This window comes from Carica papaya, chromosome 4, assembly GCF_054855325.1.
Source record: "Carica papaya isolate Zhongbai chromosome 4, ASM5485532v1, whole genome shotgun sequence".
NCBI classification, from domain to species: Eukaryota; Viridiplantae; Streptophyta; class Magnoliopsida; order Brassicales; family Caricaceae; genus Carica; species Carica papaya.
In genome coordinates, this window is record NC_142312.1 from 8,313,685 (window position 1) to 8,341,145 (window position 27,461).

General features: G+C 33.0%; 2 protein-coding genes across 3 annotated transcripts; both read left to right on the plus strand.

Moving 5' to 3' along the window:
- The first annotated feature begins 11,267 nt into the window (after window positions 1–11,267).
- GATA26 (GATA transcription factor 26) lies at window positions 11,268–18,104 on the plus strand. 2 transcript variants are annotated; one of them, XM_088217718.1, is made up of 8 exons: window positions 11,268–11,843; window positions 14,024–14,395; window positions 14,913–15,333; window positions 15,680–15,752; window positions 16,221–16,321; window positions 16,642–16,807; window positions 16,905–17,025; window positions 17,536–18,104. In XM_088217718.1, exons 1-8 carry the CDS (start codon window positions 11,804–11,806, stop codon window positions 17,841–17,843), a joined length of 1,602 nt encoding a protein of 533 aa, XP_088073844.1. In that variant the 5' UTR covers window positions 11,268–11,803; the 3' UTR covers window positions 17,844–18,104. The 2 variants fall into 2 exon arrangements, with proteins under 2 accessions (XP_088073844.1, XP_088073845.1); XM_088217719.1 differs by having other exon boundaries at window positions 16,911–17,025.
- Window positions 18,105–23,968: 5,864 nt separating this feature from the next.
- LOC110812761 (uncharacterized) lies at window positions 23,969–27,023 on the plus strand. Its single transcript, XM_088217722.1, has one exon. The coding sequence runs from the start codon at window positions 24,307–24,309 to the stop codon at window positions 26,779–26,781; it is 2,475 nt and encodes an 824-aa protein (XP_088073848.1). The 5' UTR covers window positions 23,969–24,306; the 3' UTR covers window positions 26,782–27,023.
- Window positions 27,024–27,461: the final 438 nt, after the last annotated feature.

Consider the following 27,461-nt stretch of genomic DNA (forward strand, 5'->3'; position numbering starts at 1 on the left):
GAGAGAGAGAGAATATAATGCATATATATATATATATCATTTGAGAAGAACTCCAAAAGATAATCTAAAATGATACCAAACGAGTCAAATTCATGGAGATGCCCACTACTAGCTGTATTTTTGTGGACATATCTGTCCTCTTCATTTCTCACAAATTTTGCCTCTTAAAAAAAAAAAAAAAAAAACTCTTGAGAAAATTGATTATATAAGAAATTTATTATTTGAAAAAGGTAATTTTAATGATAAAATAAAAAAATTGTTATAATTATTTATGGGTTAGTTGTGAACACCAATGTTAATTACAGCTTTTGGTCACTCAACCTATTTTTTTTTTTACAGAATTTTTACTTCATTATATAAGACATATGATGTAGATATATGATAAAAATATGGTACAGACAACATTAATATGTGACAAAAAGGTGTTTGGCAATCAAGTGTATCACACACCATCTTTCTTCAATTGTAACAATTTCGAGAGGTTTGATCAATTAAGAAGGTTAAAGGAAATTAAACTCCGAAACAATTTTCTTTACTCTTACTTAACACTTTCTCGAGCTTACCCTTTTTTTTTTTTTTTCTCTTACTAACTCAAATGTTATGTTTTTTTTCCCTTATTGACTTAAATATTGGAATGTTGTCTCTCATGGAAGGTTGTTGTTTGTTTTATCATCATTTTTAGCTTTTATTTCATTTTGATATCATCAATTAACGTCGTCTATGACACACACAACACAAGTAGAGAGTAAAGATAAGGAATTCATTTCTTCAATAAAAGCAAAGATGATTTTACTTAGGCAATGAAAAGAAGAAACTAGAACATTGTCTTTTCGAAAAGCTAGTAGTTGGTGGATCTAAAGAGGTAATTGCAACTTCTTATTAAGTATCGTTAGATGGATTTGCAGGAGATGATGAATTAATTTTATGTAAAGAGAAAATTAACCAAGACTATAAAAATAATGACAAGCGTCCTTTTTGTGTCCCAGGAGACAAACACACAAAATAAAGTTTAATGATGGTTATGGGTCACTAGGAAAAATGTTGAAGAAGTCAAAGGTTGTGCCAATTCCAATTTTAACTTTTAAAACTGGTGCAACAACTAATATATAAACTCACTAGAGAAGCTCGAAGCCAAGCTATTCAAGGATAACATTTATAGTTTTAAATATAATTATAAATCCCATTTTTTTTGAGAGCTTGATGAAGGATTTTATCAAATTTTAAGCTGTCATAGATGGGCCACTATAATGGGATAAAGAATTCTTGAATTTTCTAAAAAATATAAAAATTCCATGGGGGGTTTTAAGGAGCAAAGATAAGATGCTTTATGAAAAATAGTCTCTCACCTTGGGAGGGGGTTAAACTCTTAAGTTAGGATCTTTCCATGCCCTTAAGGACCTAATAGATTAATTCTTAGAATATTTCATTATGAATCAAAGGTGAGAACTAACTGGATAAGATGTGGCATTACAATCAATTACCAATAGGTTAATCAATCATGTATTCACTTTCTCTTTCTTATTAAATCAGCTAAAGACTTTGCTGGAGCTCTTATCTAGTGTGTGTGTGTGAAGGTGAAGAACATCATGACTTCCTGTGATGATGGAAGTGCAAAAGCCTCTATATAAAACCCTAGGCGAATGATATGCTAGTCCTTAAAGAAAATATAAAGTAGAAACATGCAAGTAAATGAATTCATTCAAGGGTTGATCGGTATAACCTTTGGGAGTTGATGAAGTATACTTCCCTTAATGTGTAACCATATCAAATCTTGGAAGAGATTCAATATGGAAACACTTTTAAGTCACCATAACCTTTAAAGACAAATAACAATGAGTTAGATAGATCAAGATATTATAACTTCCATCATGACATATATCTGTTAACGTATTGGAAATATTATGAGACATATAAAGAAGAGAGTATGGAGGTGATAAATGAGATCATGAAAGATAATTTCAATCTCAATCATCTCAACCAATTATTGGAGTTATTCATTCCATATGAACCATAAGTAGAGTTATCCTATAATGACAACTAACAAAGGATTCAAGATCAAACTTAAAAAAAGATTACTATTGGACCACACCATCTACTCTTAAATTCACGATTTACTTGTATTTTCTTTATACTTCTATTGATTATGGTTTCAACATCTTAAAAGATATTTTAAAAAAAATTCAATGGAGGAATCTCAAAGAGATTAATTAATGAAGTATTATGAAGAATTTCATTTCTCAAGCTATCATAATAAATTATTCATCATAAAGGGTTATAAAATCCTTAAAACCTTTAGCTCCAACTATTTTGTAAAAGACTAGTTAAACTCCTTATTTCATGTGTTAAGGGGGCATATAGTAAAAGTAAATCAAAACTTAATAGATGGATAACAAAAGCATCATGAAAATACCATCTCAAAAAGATGATAAAAAAGAACAAATCACGACAACAATGATAATTAAATGATAGTACGATATTTTAATTATATTGTCAATAATATTATTAAAAATGATAGAAAATTATAATAATATATAGCTCATAAAACTAAGATAATATTGTAAAATGATAGTAAGATAAAATGAGACATAATAACAATTAAAAACTATCTTAAAACATATCATAAAGAACCTCACTATTAAACTCAAGTTTTATATTAATGTAGCTTATAAATCTAAGACCTTTTTGCATGAATGGAGCTTTTAAACCAACTTTTTGCATGAAAAACTTGGATTTTACCAAAATAGGTTACATCATCTTCATGTTCCTCTAAGTTGAGGTAGTTATCCTTGGCCTATTCCATAGGTAGCTTTGTCCTTCCATAAGATTATTGTTTTCTCCTCACATTTTTAGTCACATATTTGTATCTTCTTTATTTTTTTTAAATTGAAAATCCTTTTATGAAAAGTAGCTAGAGTAGTGGTAAGTTTAACAATTTTATTTCTAAGAAACAACTTGACTTGAGGTCAACAACAAGCTCTTTAACTCTTTAGAACAACCATGAGCTTTACCAAAAACTCTGTCTGTTAGCCATCTAGATTTCTCTCGGCTATCTCTATCATCTATAGATTTTATTATGATATAAACATATTTTATTACAAAGAGATGACCTAGTGAAAGGAAAACATAAAAATTTACAATAAGATATTGTGAAAGACTATACAATTTCATAGAAAACTTCTTATATAATCTTTAAAGTCTTCTTTGGACTAACCAATTAGCTATGAAAACTACACTGAGTGTTAGACCTATATTTTACACAAAATCTATTATGAATGTTTTATAATTAAAGCATTTAACATCATAAAAAGGATTATGCCAAAAAATAAGGCAATGATAAAGGCTTGGATAGTCAACCAAGGCATGGGAATGACGTACTTATAAGACCCTGAGTCTAAAGTGAGGTGGGTTTGGTAAATATAAGGACCCAAGAATTTTTAATGACTAGGAGTCACCAAATAAGAATATGCATAAAAATATTTTAGTAAATTAAATTGCTAATTTTATCGTGAGTATTATAAAGAATACAATGTACAAGGAGGGGAAAATTTTATTTAAAACATGTAGGACTAAATTAAAAATATTCTAAAAAAGCAAGGAAAAATTGAAAATTAAAATAAACGAGACACCCTTAGCATGTAAGGTACCTGAGGAAAAATTAAGCTCGACCACTTAAGTGGCCACATAGGAGAGCAAAGGAGAAACGAGAATAAACGACTAAGATCAAGACATAAAAGAATAGAAAAAAGATTGAACGATTGAGATCTATGTAGACAAAAAGAGAAATGTAAAAGATTAACAACTAGGATCATGCCACAGAAGTGGGGAGGAAGGATGGACAACCACAACAGTCTAAGGTGATAAAGAAGAGGGGATCGACGAACAAAGTCATGCCATGTAAAAAAGGGAATAATATATGAATGACCATGATTGCATCCCATGGGAAAAAAAACAAGGGAACAAATGACCAAGAATTCACCACAGAGGGAGAAAAAAAAAATGGACGACGACAATTTAATGATACACACGAAAGGATAAAAATGCTCTTAATGACACGCAATCAACATGCCAAAATGCATGGATGGAATCATACAACTTCGGGTGCTCTGGACTTTAATATATAAACTTCTTTCGTCGGCTTCTTGATGCAGAAGAGACATGATTGGATAAAAGAGAATTGTAAGCGAGAGAGGGAATTAAAAGGGACTTAATGCGCGAGAGGCCAGAAAACTTTTTTGAGGGAATGAGAGAGAGGTTGACGGGAAGTATGGAAGGTTTATAACCAAAGAGAAATGATAGTAACCGAGAAGGAGAAGAAGGAACACAAACCCGAGAGTTCTTTCTAGTCACAGAACACTAGCTAAAGTATCCATTACTGATGAAGTCTTCTTTCTTAGTATCCCAAATTTGATGAGTCTTTCTACACATCCAAAACATGCATCTATGGTGTTACAAAAAGAAAAACAAAAAATTTAGTGAGTCTTTCTACATAAGTTGAGAGGAATATACCAAACATCAAAACTCGATAACCTTCAAGTACATGTATTTAACCAGAGGCCAACTTTGAGAAAATTTCTGGGTATTTTAAGGAAATTTTAGAAACCTAATTACATGTTAAATTAAGCTAAAATATGGATAAAGTTAAGAGGAAAAGGACTAAAAAAAATACATTGATTTGGGTAGAAAACTTTGATGGAATAGGAGCTAAGAAACTGATTGCAACTGAGCTCTTTTTTTATCAGGTCTAGGAATGATTTTTGGTGAATAAATTTGTGAATTTTAATCCATTAACTAGAAATGATTTTTATTCGGAATTTGGGTGAGAAAGTGGCAGTATTAGAACATGTATAGATTTTCATATTTTTGGATTAATATTTAATGGTTTGCTCATTGTTTTAAAGGGTACCTTATTCCCAAACTGTCGGGAAGATCACAGCTTCTGGGCATTTAAGCAATTCTTGTGGATTAAACCACTGAGAAAAGCTTGATTTATTTTTAAATGCATTTCAATTCCAAATTTGTTTATGTTTTTGTTGAATTTCTGTTTTATAATTGCTACGGTGATGATATTTGATGAAATTAGGCATGAGAATGTTAGGTTTTAGGTAAGATGAAGAAGTATAATAGAATGTTCAAACTTAGAAGAAATTAACTTTAAAGTATAAGAAATGAAAACACGAAGGAACGGGAAATAAAATTAAAATAAAAAACAGAAAAGGCAATAAAATTTCATTGAAAAATGGGAAAATTTAATTCGTTTTTTCTTATGGCAAATTATTGAAAATTAAAAATTTCTATTTTGAATATAAAATTTTTGGGCAGTGTTGGTCTTTATTAAGATATTCGATTGGAGATAAAATTGAGTTGAACTAAAAATATTTATGGAAATCAAGTTGAAACATACAAAACAGATCTAAGGTATAGAGAAGTAAGTGGACAATGAGAAAGTATAAATTATATATAACACCCAAAATTTTTCTTTTATTTTATTTTATTTTTATTTTTATTTTTATTTTAATTTTTTATTGGAATTTTGTTTTATTTTATTTTATTTTAATAATTAATTCATAAGGTTTTAATTTAATTTAATTTAATAGAAATAAAAATAATAATAATAATAAAATGGGATAAAATTATTTTTGAGATTTAATTGAAATTGATTTTGGAAAAAAGGGGTAAAAATTTAGATTCTGGGGGTGTTTTTGAAAAGAAAATCGAAAACCGATGGTCAAAATGTAATTTAAAAAAATAGCGTCACGTCAGCAGTCGTGTCAGCAGCCCTGACCAACTAAGACACGCTACGTGGCAGGGACGCTGACGCGGGAAGCCACGCGGGACGGAGACACGTGGGCGATCCGCGTGCGCACGATCAGACGGCCCAGATCCGTTCCCGCGCGCATGGACGGTCCAGATCAAAAGCGCGCATGGACGGCCCAGATCTCACGCGTGCGGACGGCCCAGATTTGATCACGCACGGATGGTCCAGATCGTATCGCGATGGACGGTCTAGATTTATTTCTAATTTAATCGCGATCGGACGACCCAGATTAAATCATGATGGACGGCTCAGATTAAAAGGAAAGTGTTATAAATAATTACATCCACACCCAAACCCAAACCCTAGCTGCCAAAACCCTCACTGGAGAAGACGACCCAGCCACCGGAGGAACCGGTCGCCACCACCTGCCGCTGCATCGGAGGATTTTTCAGCCTCCAAACGAGGTAAAATTTCTCCCCTTGGCTCGTTTTTTCGATGCTAAACCTCCCTGTGGCCAAATCGGAGCCAAACCACTGGCTGATTGGCCGAAAAACACCGCCGAAATCCAGCGGCACTGCTGCGGGTTTTCTCAATTTTTGCCTCCGATGAGGCCCTTCCCGGTTCCCGTTCGATGTAATTTTATACCACTGTGACCACCGTCCTTTTCTCTACAGGTTGATCGGAGCAAAATACCAAATCGCAACTCGCGCCGGAAGAGCCGCCGTACCTGAGAGCTTCGCCGCAGGTAAGCCTCGATTTTTTGAAATTTTTTGGCCCACTGAGGGCCCTAAGGGTGTTTTATCACGGGAACCAATGCAAGTTTGGCCGAATTCGGTCGAAAACGGCCAACCCGAGGCGAATCGCCACCGTGGGCGGCGGCACCGTCGCCGAAGCATGGTGGAGCTGCTGTGCCGGAATTCTGAAATTGGTCGAAAGGGTCCTGGGTCTGATTTGGGATTTTTTAGGGACATGTGCAGGTACCGAAAGTGTGTTTCAGTTTCTGAAAAAAAAATCAAAGAATCTAGGGACTGCCTGTAGGCGCAGTGAGAACCTGATTTCAGACTCCGAAACAATTAAGGATCCCTCACCCTATTTCCTATCATGGTATTAAAGCTTAATAAATGATAAAATAGTTTTTTATGAGTTAATAGATATGTATAATTAATTAAGACTGCTAATGGAGCTTGAATCTGATATATTTTTTAGTCAAGTATTGTTTGATTTATTTTACAGTTTTGAATGCAGTATGGTGCCTGATGTGTTTATTCTATAGTTTCGTATGCATGAATCACGGTTTCATTTATTATGGTTTAAATTATTGTGAACCCGATGTTGTGTTACCTTGTTTGGTGTCCATTACTAGTTTACGTGTTTATGTTTGATTAGATAATTGAGATTAAGAAAAATAGAAAAAGGTATGTGAATTGATAAATGGATAATGTCGACAGCCTAACTAGATATCCTGAGAGATGGTGGACGGACCGGGTCTATAGGGAACCCTACCAGGAACGTGATCTCTCATATCAGACGGGGTATGGAGACTTTATGTGTTTTGGCGCCCATACCGGACGGGGTATGGGGACGGCCCGTTTCGCCCTCATACTGGATGGGGTATTGAAGTTTATGGTTTTAGTGCCCATACCGGACGGGGTATGGGAACGGCCCTGGAATTAAGTTATTAATGTGAATATTTCACGTGTAGCGGAGACCCCCTATGGATTCCCATATATACTAGTAGGCTGATAAAAGAGAAAATTTGTTGCCTGATGATTGAAATACAAAAGTATAATATGTGTTATGTTACAGAGTGTGCATGATCTTATTATGTTTATGATGTTATGGTTTCTCATAAATTATTTTCATAAATCTCACCGAGATAAGTGGACAATAAAAGTTTTTATTATTGATAAATGAGTTTGTTATAAATTATGCTCAATTAGTCGTTTTTGTTTTATACCAACCTTTATTTCTTTGACAGTGAGATAGTGTGATGTCTTTATTGGCATAGTGTAGCTCATTCCTTACTTAACCATTTCAGATCAGTAGGACTTGGTTTCCGAGCCCGTTCTACAGGAAGACGGCGAGTAGAAGCCTAAGAATTTATTAGTTTTCCTTATAGTATTCATTCATAGTATTTTCTTTAGTTAGTTTATTCTTTCATACGTTTAATTCGTTTTGGTTATTGTGTAAGAGATGTTAATTATAATATATTTTATTTTGCTTTCGCACTTAGAATAAATTTATACATTTTCTTTTAATTTCCGGGGCCGTTACATCATAAACTTAGAGAGGTAAATAAAAAAGAAAATAATAACCTGGGAAAAATTTAGAGCATGAACTAGAAGGTATAAGTTTTAAAAGAGGTTAGTAAAATTTAGTAGAACAAGATTGACATGGTAAGAAATCAAATTGGAAATAAGATGAAGGACAACGATCTAAGACAATAACCAATTATAGAGGAGAAATTTTAAAGGTAAAAAGAAATTGAAGAAATAAACTTAAGGAGATCATATTATAAAAATGGTAACAATCAATTTAGTAAGGCAATTAAATGGGTAGTAACTTAGAAGGAATTTAAATGGGAATATAAAATAAAATAAAGATAATTATGGAAAAAGAAGACCTCATCAAAGGATAGTAAAAGAAAAAGGTAATTAAAGAGTAATACTACGTAATAGAATACTTGGGAGTAAAAAACTACATAAATATAAAACTTTAATACAAAACTTAGTGGGATATTAAAGAATGTAGAAGTAATTAAACCAATGATGGTTTTTGGGGAAAGGTAAAGCAGTAAGTAAGGTTATAGAAAAATACAATATTAAATCTCAAAAAATATAAAATGAGTCAGAACAAAAAATAAATAATGAATAAAAAATATTAATAAAAATTGAATAGAGTACATAATAAGACATAACAAAGAATGTAAGATAGGATACTATGCTAATTTATCTAAAATATATGTCAAAACAAAAGATCTTATAATTTTGTGGGAAAACTTTTACAACTTCACAAATTAAAAAGAGAAGATGAAAAATGTAAAAAACTTAAAAAATCTATTTTTGACATGTATCATGGAGGTGTGTATATATGTATGGCTTAAATTTGATGGTATAAGTGCTAGTTAACTCTACCACATGGATGAATAAAAAGTGATCTAGACGTGGATGAGAATTTATTAGTGGCCACCTTGAAAAATATAACTGTTGTAGCAAGTGTTATCTGTATCAATGTAAAGTGTGTACCTATCCATGTTGGTAGCTAGGGATCCCTTATATCCTCCTTGATACTAGTTTAAAAGCGACATCATACGATAAAATCTCAATGGTGCAAAATTCGTAACTGTTGGAGACGTCTAAAGAAACTCTCAATGTAAGAGCGAAAAGAAAACTTGTGTGAACAGTGAAAATTGATCAATGTTAGTGAACAAGTGTATTATCATAAAAGTGTAAAGAATAAAGTAAAATCTGAAAATCAAACACAAAGAAAATTAGTAGCCACTTAGAAGTTTTCGAAAAGAAATTTGATAAATTAAAAAAAAAAAAAAATTGAACTATTGATAACTATGTTATATATGTAAGGAAAAGATATAACTAATTAAAAAATTTCTTTTCACGCGAGATTTAATAAATATATTTTTAGTTCCTAATATTTCAAAAAAAAAAATTTCTTTGTTATTTGTTCACAGTTTTAAAGTTCTTTTCTCTCTATTGTTAGAGTGCTATTATATTCTTACTAAGTCTGTGAAATTTACTTTAATTCACACTCTCTTTATAGATCAAAAAAACCAGTATTAGATGCCAAATCAGAAAGAGGCAGTGTAGAGGGCCTTTTTGAAATTTGAAATTTTGTATCTTGAGGTTAATTAGAACACCCTAAATTTAGATTTTCGTTTATATCGTTTAGGTGTTGATAGCTCATGTATTTTAAATTCGGTACTCTATTTTGATATAAGGAATGAATAATAATGTATAACAATTGTTGTATTATTCAAATTAATAGAATACTAATAAGTAATTATGTGTGTTGATGTGAGATGTCACCGTAAAAGTTTGTGATGAAGAAAAGGAGGCTCTAACACGATCGTGAGGAGGGATACAAAAGAGAATGATTGTGATGTTGATGCCTCAAAATTAATATAAATAACCAAATTTGATTCTATAAAAGAGCTGGTAAGGGATGAGGAATAGTAGTATGATACTTAAACCTGAACTATTTAACTCAAATCTTGAGTCAACACTTAAAATTGGTACTGAAGCAGTTTCAATGGTACTAAAATAACTTTTTATGATCCTAACTTTATGAGCAAAATCATTTTTCTCATTAGAATTAAAGGAGTTGCTAAAATAGTATATTTAGTTTTTTAAAATTTATTAGTTTGCGAATCAATGATCTCTTATTATTTTATAAGGAATTATTCTTACAATTAGTCCCTTCAATAATTATAATTAACCACGAAGAGAAATAAATAATTGAACATATGTTAAAAGAAATTATTTATATATTAAAAGATAAAACATATTTTAACCAATGTAAAAAAAAAAAAAAGGTTTGGTAGAGGATAGTATGCACATTTAATTTGATCTAATCCTCGTTAGTGTAAGTAATATTAAATTATATGATAATAAATAATAATTAAATTAAGATGATAACAAACAACCCTAAATTAGTGACAAAAAGCCTCCTCCTCTTAATCACCAATTGATCTTTGGTTAAAAAGCACGAACCAATGCGAGATTGAAGATTGTGGGGTCCATGATTTGAATTCTTTAACCAAATCAAACGGTGGAGAGTGGAGTTGTGACCATGATGATCACGACGGACGGTGACTTTAATAATAACCTTATATTATTATTCTATACAAAAGACCCACTTAATATTTTATCAACATCATGTCATCACATACATAAGAAGAGATTGGGAACCTAAAATTATTTAATTATTTGTAATTTATAAAAATGAACAAGGAAAAAAAAAAAAAAAAAAAAAAACAACTTATCTTTTGTCTCTTTCTACGTATTTTCCCTCTTGAGACTAATCAACCTTTATCTTTTCTTGTAGAATTCTTTACAACAAAAATTTGTAAAGCTATAAAATTTAAGAAGAAATAAGAATCAATTAATGGGTCACTTTCGTAATTTAGTTTTTAAATTAAATTTTAATTAGATTAAAAAAAAAAGTATTCATTACCAAAAGATTTATAAATAAAATAATAATAGGGTTGAATAAATAAAAATAAAAATAAAAACTTTATAGCACCACAGGGAACAAGGGGGAGAATGGGAAAAGTCTATAGTCAACAGGATATATGCAATAATATTCCATTATATAATCTCAAAATAATTATATATATATATATTTTTAGAGTAAATTTGAAAAATCATTCAATAACATCAAATTAAAGCAAAGAGAAAGCTGAACATTTACTTCATATGCAAAAACAAGAGGTCATATACCCCACACACCCACACACACACACACACACACACACACACACACCCCCCCTCTCTCTCTCTCTCTCTCTCTCTCTCTCTCTCTCTCTCTCTCTCTCTCTCTTTCCCTTTCTCTCTCCCATTTTACCTTCCTCCTCTTTCCACAGCCATTTATTAGATTCCTCCCTCAATGGTCTTCTCTTTTTTCAATTCAATTGTACAGATTCCAAGCTGAAAAACCTACCTCCAATCTTCTCTTTCTTCTTCTTTCTGGGTTTTTCTCCTTCATTTTATGTGTTTCATTATTTTGGCCTGATTTTACTCTCTTATTTTTTCTTCAACCTTAAGACAAAAGAAACTCTCCTGGGTCTCTTGGCTTCTGCTCTCTTTTGCCAAACCCTTTTCTGGGTTTGTTGCACAGAAGCCTTTAATACCCAGCTGTCTGTATTACGTTACGGGCTTGAACAGACTAATTTATATTTTGCAATTTTTATGTTCAGTCCAAGTTCTTTTCAATAAAATTTTGCTTTTTCCCCTTTTTATTCTTCCTGTTTTCAATCAAAATTTCTTTTAAAATTTAAATAATATTTTCTTCGCTTGAGGAAAAGAGAGAGACATGGGCAAGCAAGGGCCTTGCTATCACTGTGGAGTTACAAGTGAGTTCTTGTTTCTCCATTTTTACTTTGAATAACCCAAGAAAATACCAATTGGGTTCTTCTAATTTTGTTTTTTTTTTTTCATTTCCAATAATTATTATTGCACATCTAATGTTTGCCTGGTTTGATAAAATTCGCCGTCATGGTAGATAATAACAGTATGATCAGAGAAGAGGAGATTGAATAAAATCTAACTTTTCTGCTATTAAATTTTTTTTCTGTTTGTATATGTTTTTGGGATTACAGGTGTCCTTATTTTGTTTGAATATGTGTTCTTGTTTGGGATTGGGTTTTGTTAGTTAATTCAATTGTATTTACCCGTTCTTTGTTTTCTGATACAAAGTACTAAAATCATCTGGTACCTGTTTTTCTTCTTTGTTTCTCCTTAACAATTTGAACTCGCCCCTTCCCGATGTATATTGACTTTGAATTCTATTCAACCAGATTGTTGAGTCTATGCTGTCGAACACTGGGCAGTTATACAGACTATTCGATTTGTAAGACAATTAATCTCATTGGTTCAGAGTTGTTTGGACCCCATTACCCAGTCAAAGGTTGGCTCCTGGTTGTATTCATCACCGAGCTGAATGAGTCAGTTGGCAAAAGTAAAACATGTATTCCCTGTCTCCTGCAACACCGTTGTTGTTACTCCATTACTCTTCCCGCCAGACATTTCATGGAGTTCCTTGCTCCTTGCTATACAGGCGAAACTTAGTTTTAAGCAAACACTGTAGTATGTTATTAATCAGTGTTCCTGTCATTTCTCTCTCATTGGTTAGTGATCCCTATACATAATGGAAGATAATTTGGATATAATTTGCTTTCGGCAAACAGTCAACCTATTCCCTTAGAGGTTTCTTTTGGTTTCTCTATGTGGACTTTTATGTGTCTTCCCAAGTTTGGCGCTTTGTTCCTTGAGTCTTGGAGCCCCTGCTTTTCTCTTTGGGCAAATTCATAGCTAATATGTAGCGAAGATGGATGTGTATGGGAAGAATCTTGGACACAAGAAACCGCTTTTGAAGGCCTTTGGTTTCATGAATAATGCCAGTATCTTTTGCTTCAAACCTAGCTCTTTTGGTATTCCCTGACGCAGCCTAAATTTAGTGTGAACATTTAGTTTGTGGATCATGCTTTTGTCCTTTTCAGTCAAGTTTGAATTGAGGATCACCCTCCTCCACCTTAGTTATGAGGCCTTTTTTCTGTATGTTGTTCTTTGTTAATTGTTGAGCTTCTTTGATGGTGCATATCCCTTGGAGTAGATAGTTATCGTCGCCATACCTCGATACTTTAGCTCATTAACTTATGAAAACTGGATATTTAGATTTTGAAAACATAAATGGGCTAACTTCTGAAATTTCCACGTAGTTAGACATTTATGTTCCCCAATCCTGAAAGTATTGCCACTAGAAATTTCTTGAGTGAACATGATGTGTCCAATCTTCACTTACATTTGGAATCAGTTTAGTCTCTATTTGTTGCATGCGAATCAAAAGCGTCATTGATTCTCTGCTCCAAGCTAAACACAGCACCATTTTTCGCCTGAGCTCGTGTTCGATTATTTTCACATCGTTGTCCATACACTCTGGAAATCCTTTTGTATTAAGTTCCTTTTGAGTATTACAAGTACCCCAATTTGAGTACTCTTCTTGTTCGAGATGATAGAACTATATCTGCTCTTGTAGCAACCATGAGTTATAACTAGTGCTCTTGACAAGGCAATGAAATGCTCTTAAGTTTTTGAATTTTGCAATAAAAGCTACATGATTGGCTAATATAAGATTATTGGAGAAGCACCTCTTTCAAGTATTATCCCTCTTGGCATGTACAGCCAGTTAAATGAGCATGACAAATGCATTACCAGATTTTGACACAGCTATTTCTGATGCAAATGCTTCAAATTCTTCATGCAAAAGATACAATGAAATTTGTAATGCTTTCCACATGACCTGGGTATATATTCTTTTTTTCGGCCCTTTCTTTTCAACAAATTAATTAGCTAACAGCTGTGTCTTTAGTTTCCTGTTTATTCTTGCGATGAATGTATCAGTTAAGTTGATTTGTTTTGAAATTCCAGATAGTTAGCAGTTAATCTTTTTATTTCCATCTGTTAACTTAATCTTCTAGCAATTCTTTATTAGATTTTTAATACCTGCTGGTTGTTGGACAAATTGTTGTGACAGGCACTCCTCTTTGGCGAAATGGACCTCCAGAGAAACCAGTGCTCTGCAATGCTTGTGGATCTCGATGGAGAACGAAGGGAACACTTGCAAATTATACCCCTCTTCATGCCAGGGCTGAACCTGATGATTGTGAGGATCACAGGTTTTCCAGGGTGAAGAGCATATCCATAAATAGGAAACAAGAAGTGAAAATACTAAAAAGGAAACCAAATCAAGATTCTTTCGTTGTTGGAAGGCCTTCTGCTGATCACAACCAGGGCTTTCGAAGGGTTGTAGATGAAGATGCAAGCAATAGATCGAGTTCTGGATCAGCCATATCTAACTCTGAGAGCTGTGCACAGTTTTGTAGTGCAGATGCTAGTGATTTGACAGGTAAAATACATGCTGTGTACCCAAAAATTGGCTTTTGGATCTTTTATGTAGTTTAGTGGAACAGCAACATATTCCAATCTTTATACTGAAATTCCATATTGTTATGTTGTTAAGTTCACAATTCAAATGGTTCGATAGTGTATAATAATCACTGTGGTTTATTGTCTCGTCCAACATCATAATTATTGTGGTTTTATTATGTCATCTGATGATTTTCATATTCCCAATTTGCATGAATTATTTCTCAGTGCAGGATACGGAACTCATTGTTAATTGGATTTCTGTTGATCGAAGCACTTTTTGTAGCTAGGCTCAAATGCATTGGTGATGCTTCTTTTTTGGCTTTCACTGTATCTTTGCAAGTGTAGTTTCAGTCTTTATTTTGAGTACTCCATTATGTTACCCTGCATATCATCAGATAATTATCAAGGTCTACGTTCTATGTTAAGTTGCCATTTGAAACACATTCTTCTTATTTTCTGGTGTCTCTCTATTATCTAACTGCTTGCTTATTTAGGTCCCGCGCAGTCTAATGTATGGGACACAACGGTTCCTTCTAGGAAGAGGACTTGTGTAAATCGTCCGAAACCATCTCCAGTTGAGAAGCTTACAAAAGATCTGTATACCATTTTACAAGAACAACAGTCTTCGTGCTTCTCTGCATCTTCGGAGGAGGATTTGCTTTTTGATAATGAAACACCTATGGTTTCTGTTGAGATTGGGCATGGAAGTGTTCTCATTAGACATCCCAGTTCAATCGCTCGAGATGAGGAATCTGAGGCTAGTTCCCTTTCAGTTGAAAACAAATACTCTATAAATGAGGCTTATTCACGTTCTCTGAAACTTCCTGTGAATAATGAAATCAAGACTGTAAATCATGCAACTGAAAAATATAAGAACGATGATGGGAAAGGGATGCAAGGTGAACAACTTAAGAGGTAATTTACTTCCTAGATAGTGCAAAGCTTGGAAGAAAATATTCTTATATAATATGGATATCACATTTAAGTCAGAAATATAAGAAGTTATATAACATGTGGAAGTTAAAGTAGAATTGTCTAGCCATGTAAGCTTTCCAGGAACACTAACTATCAAGTGGCAGTCTGTGTCCCAAATTCTATGGTAAGTTGGTGATACGTTTGTGATACATGGAAATTATTAACGATGTGCAGATGAAGTATTGATTAGTAGGAAAAAAGATATTGTCGATTGTGTTACTCCATAGTTGAAGGAGAATCAGAACTATTTTTCGCTCTTTGTTTAATGAAGTGTTCTGAATTTCAGGAACAAGTCTCAGGTTGAAAAATTACAAATACTGGGAAGCCATAATTCACCTCTGTGTAATATAGATTTGAATGTAAGTATTGCTTCTTTGTCCTTCATTTAGTTCATGCATAAACCAACTGTTTCAAACTTGACACCTTATCTAACTAACTATTGCAATTGATGGAAAAACATAAATGCAGACGCACACATGGAAAATTTCCTAAATTGCACTTTGCTTTCTAGTCAAGTGCAAGGAACCATAGTTTGTTTATTCTTTCAGAGATGATTGCTTATTCTTGTACATTGCATGTTCAATTGCTGTTAAACAATACCATAGGGATAATGGACGATACTCCTCCGAGATTTTTTATTTTTGACTTAAATTGTTACAAAATCTTACATCCTTTATTTTCTTTCTGATTGGTGTCTGCATCTGCCTATTTCTTAATTACTTGTATCATGTAGTGAGCTGGAGCTTCAATCTATTCATGACAGGTGTGCTTGGAATTGCATTCTAGTATTTGTAAGCACTTATCCTGATTGCTGCTTGTTGGTGCAGGATATTCTCAACTTTGAGGAGTTTGTGAACTTGACAAATGAAGAGCAGCGGCAACTAATGAAATTTCTACCTCCTCCTGACATTGCCAAGCTTTCTGAAAGGTTAACAGACTCAGTCTTTCATATCTAGTGTATATTCTTTTTTATTCACAGCTAAGAACATTTGATGAAAATGTTTAATTGTTATCATGCTGTTCATTTGTGAATGAATTTCATTTCAAGAGCCAATCCACTTTACATCTAAGGCAAATGGCAAACCAATATTTCAAATGTTGTCATGTTATTGACTAAAAAAATGAAAATATCAAATAATGTCCATGTTTTCTGATTTTGCATTGCTCTATTATGTGAAACTGTGAAGTATATATCCCATGGTGAAACTATGATTCCGGAATGCTGATTGTTTTTTGTTGGATTTGCAGCCTCAAATGCATGTTTAATAGCCCTCAGTTCAAGGAGAATTTGTCTTCCTTTCAGCAACTGCTTTCAGAAGGGGTTTTTGATTCTGAAGATTGCAAGCTTTTGAAAAAGCATGTGTTGTTTAGTTATACAAAATCCCATTGGGTGGAAAGCTATAATCAACTCAAGGTTTGATCTCTCAAAATTCCATTATTAAATGGAGATATTTGGCTTTACAGCTGGGAAAAAATTACCTTAGTGTTGCTACTTATTAGCATAACTTCAGCTGCAGAAGTGTAGAAGTAGTACTGGAGAGTCTCTTGTTGCAAAAGGACCAAATCCAATTGTATCAAATACTCTGGTAAACGTCAGCAGATTTTGGGAAGGCCAAAGTCAACATTTTCCAGGTTAATCAAAAAACTCCATTAGAGAGAAATATGTTCTGAAATAAATTGTTGATTATATGAAGCTAATAAGCTTCTAATGATGCAAAATAGAAAGAACTGTGTAAATGTTAAAAATATTAAAAGTGTAGAAAGCTACTAAAAATGGTGTTCCACAATTTGAAGGATTTTTATAGCTTTCTATTTCAATGTATGCTTCTTCTGCATTCTATGTTTTGGAAAAAAAAAGAACGCACCCTAAGGGTTTCTTGCAATATGTTTTCCATTCTTTCTTAGTCATATTTTGTTGGGCTTCCTGTGGTCAAAAATAAAAATGTCATGCATGGGGGATGGAGTATGAGCATTTCATCATGTAATCATGAATTGAAGAGCAACTAAGCATTAGAAACATCACTGAAATGGCATTAATTGTGCATACGATCTTATTGGTGCTTAGATAAATCTTATTTTCATTTCCACCCGCCTTGTAAATTTTTATGGAACTGTACTTAAAATACATTTTATCCATTTCAGGAACGAAGACTACAATGAAAAGTCCAAAAAGGGTGAATATGAAAGGTAGCTACGAAAACAAAGAGATCATAGACAATGATGTCTCTTGCTTCAGTCCGAGAAGCCTATTTGCGTTGCCTCCTGATGGTAGCTCCCTCATGTTGGATTCTCTTAATTTTATTGATGAAAGCTCTGATCAGGATTTGCTGCTGGATGTGCCATCCAACAGCTCGTTTCCACAGGCTGAGCTTCTTCACCCAAATTTAAGTTTTGGGTCACAGGCAAGCACTAGTAGTAGTTCTGCATACCCACAACATCTCCGCCCTTAACAGTGTCTTGCTAGGGCTATGCGAGTTTGCCTTCAGCTAAATCCCATGAGTGGGGTCCTCATATTTTGCATGCCAAGGACAACATAGAATGTGAATGACCGCTCTTTCTTCCCTTGACCTCTATGAACTTTGCAATGCAAGAAATATTATCTGGGTGGGTTTATTTTTGTATAGGTCAACAACAGGTTGTAATATATAGCTGAAAAATGCAGCAGAGGTGGTAATTTTTAAGAGATTGATATGAATATATGGTTTTTTATAGCTTTGCAAGTAAACTTTATTAGGCCTTTAACTGGCTGGTTTTTATTCCAGCGGATTTTGCCTTGCAAAGGGAAAAAAAACTAGGAAAACTAAATTTGACTTTTAGTGGAGTATATGGGAAAGAAATAGATTATCTTTTTCGATAATCATTGAAATAACAAATGGCTAGTTTTGATGGTAGAGCATCGATGTAGATACAGGTTTCTTTAGTGCGATGAAGATGGAAACTAAGAGGGAAGGATTGAATGCTAGATCTTTCGTCCCATTGAGTTTTGACCTTGTTTTTTGCTCCCTCCTTCCTTCCCAACTGTTTCTTGTGTCATGTCTTCAGGGAGTGACTGGAGCAGGCAAAATTTGGACGTATTAGGAAAATTGATTCCATATTGATGTCGGGTTTCAGAGTGCTTTAGGAGTTGTCCTCCTAACAGTCTGTAAAATTGGAAACAAAGTTCTTGCAGTATCCAATGAAGTTTCCTTTTGTTGTCAATGGCCTTCAAATTCAAGATTTCAAATTCAATATTTTTTTTGGTTTTTCCTTTGCTATATTACTGGGGGTAGAACATTGCTGTAAGTAGCTTTTACAAAAGTTATTAATTAGGTGAATGTACACCAATCATTAACACACTTTCTAAATCTAATGAAAGAGAAGTCACATTTTTTTTTTTTAATAAAGAAACCCTGTGAATTGAAAAGATAGCAGGGATGCAATAGGAAATAATGATTTTATTAGTATGTTGAAAATTTTTATGGAAGCTCAGTTGGGAAATTGATGGAATTATATAGGTGGATTATTCACATTATATTTATATATTTTAATTGAAACAATTAGCTTCCCAATGTTCATATAGCATCAATGGTTTTATTTATTTACATTACATTGTTTAACTGCATAAATTCATGAATTAAAATTATGGTAAATTAGTAATAATTTAATCATAAATCTAATTTTTAAACTTATAAAAAACTTAAAATTCAATTTTTTTTCTTGAACAATTTTTGAAGAAAAAAGAGTCTCTTGATCTTTTTATAAGAGAATTAACTTCAATTTTTCCGTTAAAAATTCGTTTAATATGGTTATCAAAACTTTTTTGTTTTTACGTTGTCAAAAGTAAATCTTTCACGAAAGTTGTCGATTGAGTTTTAAAGAAACAAATTTTGTTAATTGTTCTGAGTTATTCGGAATCGCTTACTTTTCATTCAAAATTTGAATCCTTTGTACTAAAATACTTTGGTAACTCAACTTCTTAATATTGAATCAAGTATTCAAAAGTAATAAAAATAACACTTGGATATTTTACATGATCAAATTTTACACAAACTTTAAATTCGTTGTTAAATATAGCGATGACAACAGAATGAAAACTTGATAAGCGTGAGAGCTTGAACACCCTCCATAAATATTGAATTCTCAACTCAATACAGAGAGAGTGGTATGAAAATAAAGGGAAAAAAAATATCTGAGATTAAGAAGAGAGATATTTATATATTCTTGATAAACATCAACCAGGGATATATGAACATGTAGGGACAGCAATGACCTAATCTGGGATGTGAGGGATATTTCTAAAGGAAACCATTTTATCACCTTCCAGCATCAACTATATTATATATATATATATATGTATATATATAAAGAAAAAGGAAAATCTTGTCATGTCCTTTAAAGGACAGACAATTCCAAAATTAAAGAAGTTGGCATCTTGATTCTTGCATAACCAAAAGCTGGGATAGCATGCAAATTTTTTCTTTCATCAAAGCAGTCAGCAGCCAGCAACCAGCCAACATTTCCTTATATATATTTATATATGTACGTATGTATATATGCAGAATCATACAGTGACTAGAAATTTTTACTACTATATTATTACTACCTTTTATATTTCCATGATTCAGAAATGGTGTTTCATTTTTTCTTTCTTAGTTAAAGACTCGCACTATTACTGTTGACAATCAGATAGATTCAAGTGAAGAATCATAGTTCTGTCATTGATAGTACATTTTTAGAACAAACAAATTCTAAATCCAATATAATTTACTTGTAAATCTGTAATTTTATACTTAAGGTATGAATTTGTAACATTCCGACTCCGAAAATTAGGTTCGGAATGGAAAATTTTAATTTTATAAATATTAATAATGCATAAATTTTTATTTTTAATTATTTTTATTATCTTTTTATAGAATATATACATTTTGAACGTTTTTTAAAATAAATTTTAAAAGTTATGGCCAAACTGTAAATAAAAGAAAATATATTTGAAAGAGAAATTTAAAAATAAGGATCGAATTGCAAAAAAAAAAAAAGGGGCCAACTGTAAATCAACAGCGCAACAAACTGTTGCATGCTGCGTGGCAACCACATCAAATGGGCTCCACACAAGAAGCCTACGGTAACAATCTGCGTGCTAGGAAAATCAGACGGCTCATGTCTACCCCTACATACGCGCGAATAGCTCAAATCAATTCCCCGAATGAGCTTCGATTGAACGACTCCTGTCGCCCCATGCGAACCTAAACAAACGGCTCAGATCGATTCTTTGAATAAACCTGATTTAATGGTTATCCGCACTCCACGTCGACCTAAACGAACAGCAGGATTAGGGGAATATAGGTATATATACATCAATCTAAACTAATGTCACCCCAAAACCTGACACCAGGTCACCGGAGAAGAAGAAGAAGGGCAGGTGGAAAGGAGCTCAGCCATCAGAGAAATGCCAGCACCACCATGCTGGAACCTTAAAATGCTTTGGTAAGCCCATAATTTTTATCCTTTCTTCCCATTTCTCATTTCTTAGCTGCCTAACACATTTTCAATGCAGGGTGACCGAGAGAAGTTGCAAATTGCGAGGGAGGGATGACGAAGCTATGCTGAGCTGCTGCACTGGAGAATTAAAACCACTGGTAAGACCAAAGTTTTTTCCTCCCTTCTTCGAAAAACACCTCCTAACCACGATTTAAACAAATTTTCATCAGGAACTAGCCAAAATCGGTTCGACTGAGAGGAGAAGCATCGGAGAAGGATAATCAAGCGGTGGAGTAGGAAGGCGATGCTGCGTCAGAACCCCAACCCAACCTCGGTGAGATTTTTTCCTTTTTTGTCATTCTTTACACATTTTCATACTGTTTTGATGTGCGTTTTTAAGTTTTATAAGAAAAACCTAAGAAATCCAAGAATCGAGAACCATCAGAACTGTAATGAAAAAGGTAGTGTCCTGAACATTGACCTATTATAAGAATCTCTCATTATTTTCTCATATTACGGTTAAATTAAAGTTAAATCAATAATAAATAGAAAATTATAAATAATTTGACGATTCCTTAATTAAATATAAGTTGCCAATAGAGTCATTAATTGATCTGTCCATGTTCGTCTTTGATTTATTGTATTGCCTATATGTCGTTTTTGCTTCTATTTTTATTTGATTTTAATTGCTTATTTATACTTCATTTTAATTGATATTTCATTTTTACTTTCTGTTTGTTGAAATCCCACCTTGAGTCATTGTTTCATTTTATTATTTATGTTATTACGACGTGCGATTCTCTTATCCTATTATGACATTTTAATCCGCTTTTATTTAATAATTTTATTCATTAAAAATTTTAAAGCATAAATTTAGCTTTTTTGTATTTTTGAAGTATAGGTCTTTATGGAAAGTATGTGTGTGTAAACTAATAATGTTGAATAAGAGAGCTTACCGGATGACATGAAAAAAAGTATATGGACTTGGTACATACGATGAACCCTACCGTGAATGTTATCATCAGCTATATGGGGTTGGAAAGTTTCATATTGGATGAGGTTGAGAGTTTATAAATTTCGCTCATACCGAACGGGGTATTGAGACAGTTTTTAATTATGACGCCCATTATTCGATGGGGTATGGGAACGACCAATTTAATTATAAAGAAAGTGTAAATATTCACGTATAGCGGGAATTCCTATGTACCCCCAGCAACACTTATAGAAAAAATTAAAATGATAGGATAGTGATTGATATGGTAAGAAATCTAATTTTGGGCGATAGTTAAGAGTCAAACGTTATATATTTATTGAAATATATACTATTTGTACTTAAATTGTATTCTGATGCATGGCACTCGAGAAGTTAGAGATTATAGGAGAAAATACTAACGTTTTTAGTAAAACGAGTAATGAATGCATTAGCATTCAGGTTTTATTAAAAATATGCTCCATCAGTAGTTTTATTTTTTTTGTGTTAGTGGTAAAACATTGACATTCTTACTGAGTTAGTGTAGCTCATCCATTTCTTATTAACTATTTCACATCAAGACGACCAACACCCAGATCCTGAACAGTAAGAGACAAACTAAACAATTACTTCTTCCGTTTCGTCAATTTCGAATAGAGATTAATAATATTTATTGTAAGGAAAAAAAATGTAAGGAGTGTAATCATCGAACATTTAATTTTTTTTCGCTAAATAAAAGAATTCGGTATTATTATATACTATTATCATTAGCATGATTGTGTCAAAACCCTTGAAGGATTTTGAGCCTTCAAAGAATTAGTGTTTGACTTTTTATAAATAAAAAGTTATTATTTTTATGAAAATAATTTATTTTAATTAAATATTATATTAATTTAGTATTAGTATTACCCTTACCTCGTTGTTTAATTTAACAATTACTTTATTCTCAATTCAATTTTTTAATTCGTAGTTATTTAATATTTTAAGATTAATCATAATTTACATATTTTTGTGTATAATCAAATTAATTTAATGCAATATATTTTTAATTTTATAACTATATACTTCAACTTTCAACTCTCGAGAAAGAAATTATAAAAAAAATCTAATTTTAGTAAAAATTTGCATATTTTTTTATATATAATTAAATCAATCCTACTGGCTATATTTTCAACTCAAAAATTATATGCTTTTGTTCTTAGTTGTCAAGAAAGAAATCATAAAAATATATTGTTTTAGTAACACATTAAGTCAATTTGGACTTAAGAAAACAAGATAATTATTTGTATTAAATAGTTCAGTAGTAATATTATTTTTACATTTTGTTGGTTAAAACATTACTTTTTATTCTTAATCATTTAATATTTACAAAGAAATCATGGTTTACATATTTCGTGCATAATCAAATCAATTTAATTCAATATAGTTTAATTATACAACTATAGGCTTTTATTCTATAATTGTGAAGTAAAGAATCATAAATTATATCTTATTTTAATTTGATACTGAGTCAATTTAGAATTTTAAGTACAATTTTGATTCGAGTTTCTAACATATTTTTATAATATTCTCATTCTTATTTTATAACGAGTGAGTGAACCATACAGCTAGTCATTTGTTGTCTGTTGTTTAGCTAAAATCTTACTTTTATTTTTTATTTTTAAAGAAATATAATCAAGAATATATGTTGTCACGTGTGATTGGATTATGTTACCTATTACCAGAACTAATTTACATCAAAATTTAACAAGTACGTGCTCTTTTGCTTCCTTTCATCCCCTCCGTGCTTAACTTTTTTAAGTTTATATCCATAGTTTACATATTTATTGAATTCATGTTTACCACAGTTATGCTAATTAATGATAATCAAGTTAAATTAAAATCAAATTATTTTATAACATCTGTTAGTGGATACAGACCTTTTTTTCTGTAAGAAAAAATATCACAACAGATTTTGGGAATCCCGTCGAGCAACCCACTTTCATGATGATGTATTGGTTCCTTTTTTTTTTTTTTTTTCTGATGGAAAAAGAAATGTATATTAATAGAGAGGGAGAGAGAGAGAGAGAGATATATATATATGTAATTGTGTACAGCCAAAAACATTATAAACCCTGTTTGGAAATATCACGGAAGAATGCACAAACCAGAAATCACAACAGACCAGTGCTTCCCTATATTATTTTATTCTCAGCTGGGATGAATCCAAACAAACAGCTGGAAATATCAAAAGAAATTCAGAAACAAACAGATAAACAAGGTAATATTGTATTGATATACTCCAGATGGTGGCATCATAAAAATAAACGTTGACTATTGACTTGGACTTGGCTGCATTTACTTTTGTGGATGTCAATTTGTCAAGCATTATTATGTTATATTTATAGAAATTAATGCATCCCCATAAGAGGTGTAGGTGAAAACTGTGCATTTCTTGGCATATTTCTCAGATCCATCTTCTTGGTGTTTCATTCACTCAGTCAGCCATGGCTTCCCCAACTTCCCTGCAGCAGCAAAATCCCAATACAACTTTTACCTTCCTGCAAGTAATGGATTCCATAACTGATTTACACGATGATCTTTCTCAAGTTCTGAAATCTATCAAAGAATCACCTCAGACTGAGGGGAGTTTTATGGGCACTGAATTGGGTAAGTTATGTGATGATTTCAATTACATCAAGCAGACAATTACCAAGTTCAGAAGTTATGAAGAAACCCTGGGCAAATCAGTGGTACCTCTTCATGGCAAAATCAAGGAGCTTGTTAGAACAGTGAGGCAACTCTCCAATGGATCTTCTTCCTCGAGAGAAGTTGAAACTAAGCTTCTCAAGGTTACCCAAGATATATTGAACTTGAAGTATAAGGTAGCTTTCCCTCAGAAACTGTCTTCTGTCGGCTCTGATGCTTATCGACATTCTCACACCAATAATGGAGTGGATGATGATTGTGGGAAGCATGATTTGCCAATCTTACACACGGCTGAAGAGTTTAGCAAAAGCTTTATCTGCAGAGAAATTCAGGGGATGTTTTGGGGGCTGGAAATCAATGAGCGGCTATGCTTGCTATCTTTTGCTGTATTCCCAGAGAATGCAGTGATTAAGAAAAGACTTCTGATGCATTGGTGGATTGGAGAGTGCTTTGTTAACCCTTCAGCATTTGGAGAAAATGTTGATGAAATTCTTGAGAAATTCATGAAGAAGGGACTTATTCAGCCTGTTTATGAGAAGGCCAAGCTACGGCCTAACAGCTTTAAGATGCTCCCCACCGTGCGTTCTTCGGTTATTGTCATTGCTAAGGAAGTTGGATTCTTTGAGTTTGATGATAATGGAAACCCAACAATGGAAGTTTCATTTTGGAACAAGGCATGCTTAAGGGCAACCAAAGAGGACTTATCCCTGCAGGTTCCAAACAAATTGGAGTCTCTAGAAACATTGTTTAATGTCAGCGAACGGTTCCCTGATTTCACTTTCAAGTGGCTTTCCAAAATGAGTAACCTCAAAGTTCTTTACTTGGGAAGATGGGAGAGCACCGCGCAGCGCCACATTGAAGTGGAAGACACTGCCTTCTTGAAAGACTTGAGAGGAATGAAACAACTAAGGCTTCTCAGTTTTCAAGGAATCTCCAGGATTGAAGAGCTTCACAGTTCCATTTGCAAGCTCTCCGATTTGACCATCTTGGATCTTAGGGCCTGTTACAATCTGGAGACTCTTCCAGAAAGGATAGACTTACTGAAGAATCTGACCCACTTGGATATCTCAGAATGCTATCAGCTAGATCGTATCCCCAAGAAGCTGTCCTCATTGTCAAACCTCCAAGTCCTTCAAGGGTTTGTAATTAGTGATGCTGAAAAGGGAAGCACATGTACATTAGATGAGTTATCTGGGTTGAAAAGTTTGAGGAAACTCAGCATCAATATAAATACAGACGGTTTTGGGTTGAAACAACTGATAAGTGCTCTAAAAGGCTTCCAAGGGCTTCAGAGTCTCAAAGTAGCATGGGGTGGAAGACTCTCACAGGCCAAACCAGATAACAATCAGGAGAATGATGACAAGAAAAAGGAAACGCTTAAAAGTCAGGAGAAGAAAGATGATCCAGCCAGATCCACCACAAATCAGGAAAGAACTCCAGGTAACAGGAAGAAAGGTAATACGGCAGGAATGGCTATTGAAAACCAACTAAAGGATGCAGAGAAGAAGAGGCAGGAAAGTGCAGTCCTAAACCAGGAGAAGAGGATTGATAACAGGGAAAAAAAAGGGAGTAGTACAGAAGCTGTTGGCGGTCGCTCGGACAGGAAAGTAGACAATGAAATTCAAGAAATCGCCGAAGCAGAATCAGCAGCAAGAAACCAGGACAAAGGTGAGACTAGCGCTGGAAAATCAATGGATATCAAGCTGGAAAAGGGGATTGGCATGGAGAAAGCAGTAGCTGCTGAAGAGGGTAAGAAAAAGAAGAAGGTGGGAATTGCTGAAGGAGAACCAAAGACCGGAAACCAGGATAACAACAGAGGAGAAAACAAAAAGCCTACAAGTCGTACCCAACTAGGAAAATCACTCTCCAAAAGAAAAAGTTTCCACCGATATTTTAGCATTGATAAGCAAGAAAAAGATGAGGATAGACTTCCAGCCAACCTCCAGAAACTGGATCTTGAGTGTTTTCCAGAAGAAAAAGCTCCCGACTGGTTGATGCCTGTAAATCTAAGGGGTCTAAAAAGGCTATACATCAGAGGAGGAGGACTGAGAAGTTTAGGTGAAATCCCAAAGAGAGGGGAAAGCAAATGCAGTGTTGAAATTTTACGCTTGAAGTACTTGAGTGGGTTAAAGTTGAATTGGATTGAGTTGAAGGCATTATTTCCCGAATTGACATTCTTGGAGGAATCCGGGTGCCCAAACATCACATTCTGCCCTGGTGATGGATATGGAGTTTGGCAGTTGCAGAAAAAAGCAGAGTCAGAGAAATTGTAAGAAATAATGCTTCTTTCTTGTTTTCCAGCCTAGTGTTGTTGAAATATAATTCAAAGTTTGAACAGAGTCTTTTTCTTAAACAAGTTTCTTTTACAGTTACAAATAAGTAGCAGAGTAGTTGTGTGATTTGATGAAGGTTTTTTTTTAAGCTCTGTTTGTTATATATAAGCCAATATATAGAGGCTTTTTTTTCTTGTTTTATACAGACTGGAATCAGAAGAAAGTGTTTGCAGGTTCTGCTACGTTTGCTTTTCTTGCTTTGGTTTTCTTTTTACTTTTATCTTTTTCCCAGCCTAGTGTGACTGGAATAATTTATTATGGTTTTCATTAAAAAAAAAAAAAAATTATCATTATTATTATTTTTAAATGTAAAAACTTATATTGAATAATATATTCAAGAAAATACTTATGAAAAACTAAATTGTTGAGATACAACATACACATCGGGAGGATAATAAAGACGTTGACAAATTGATAAACTCGATTTATGATGGGGCCCATTCTTTACTGCAACTCCCTCCTGAGCATCCTCTATTTAGTGTTTTTTGTTTCAAATTATGTAATTGTGATTTATGATTATTTTTATTAATTCTTTTGTTATTCTCACCTTGTATAAATATATATATATATATATATAAATAACTTGTGTTTTTAACTAAAAATATTTTGTGTTTTAGTGA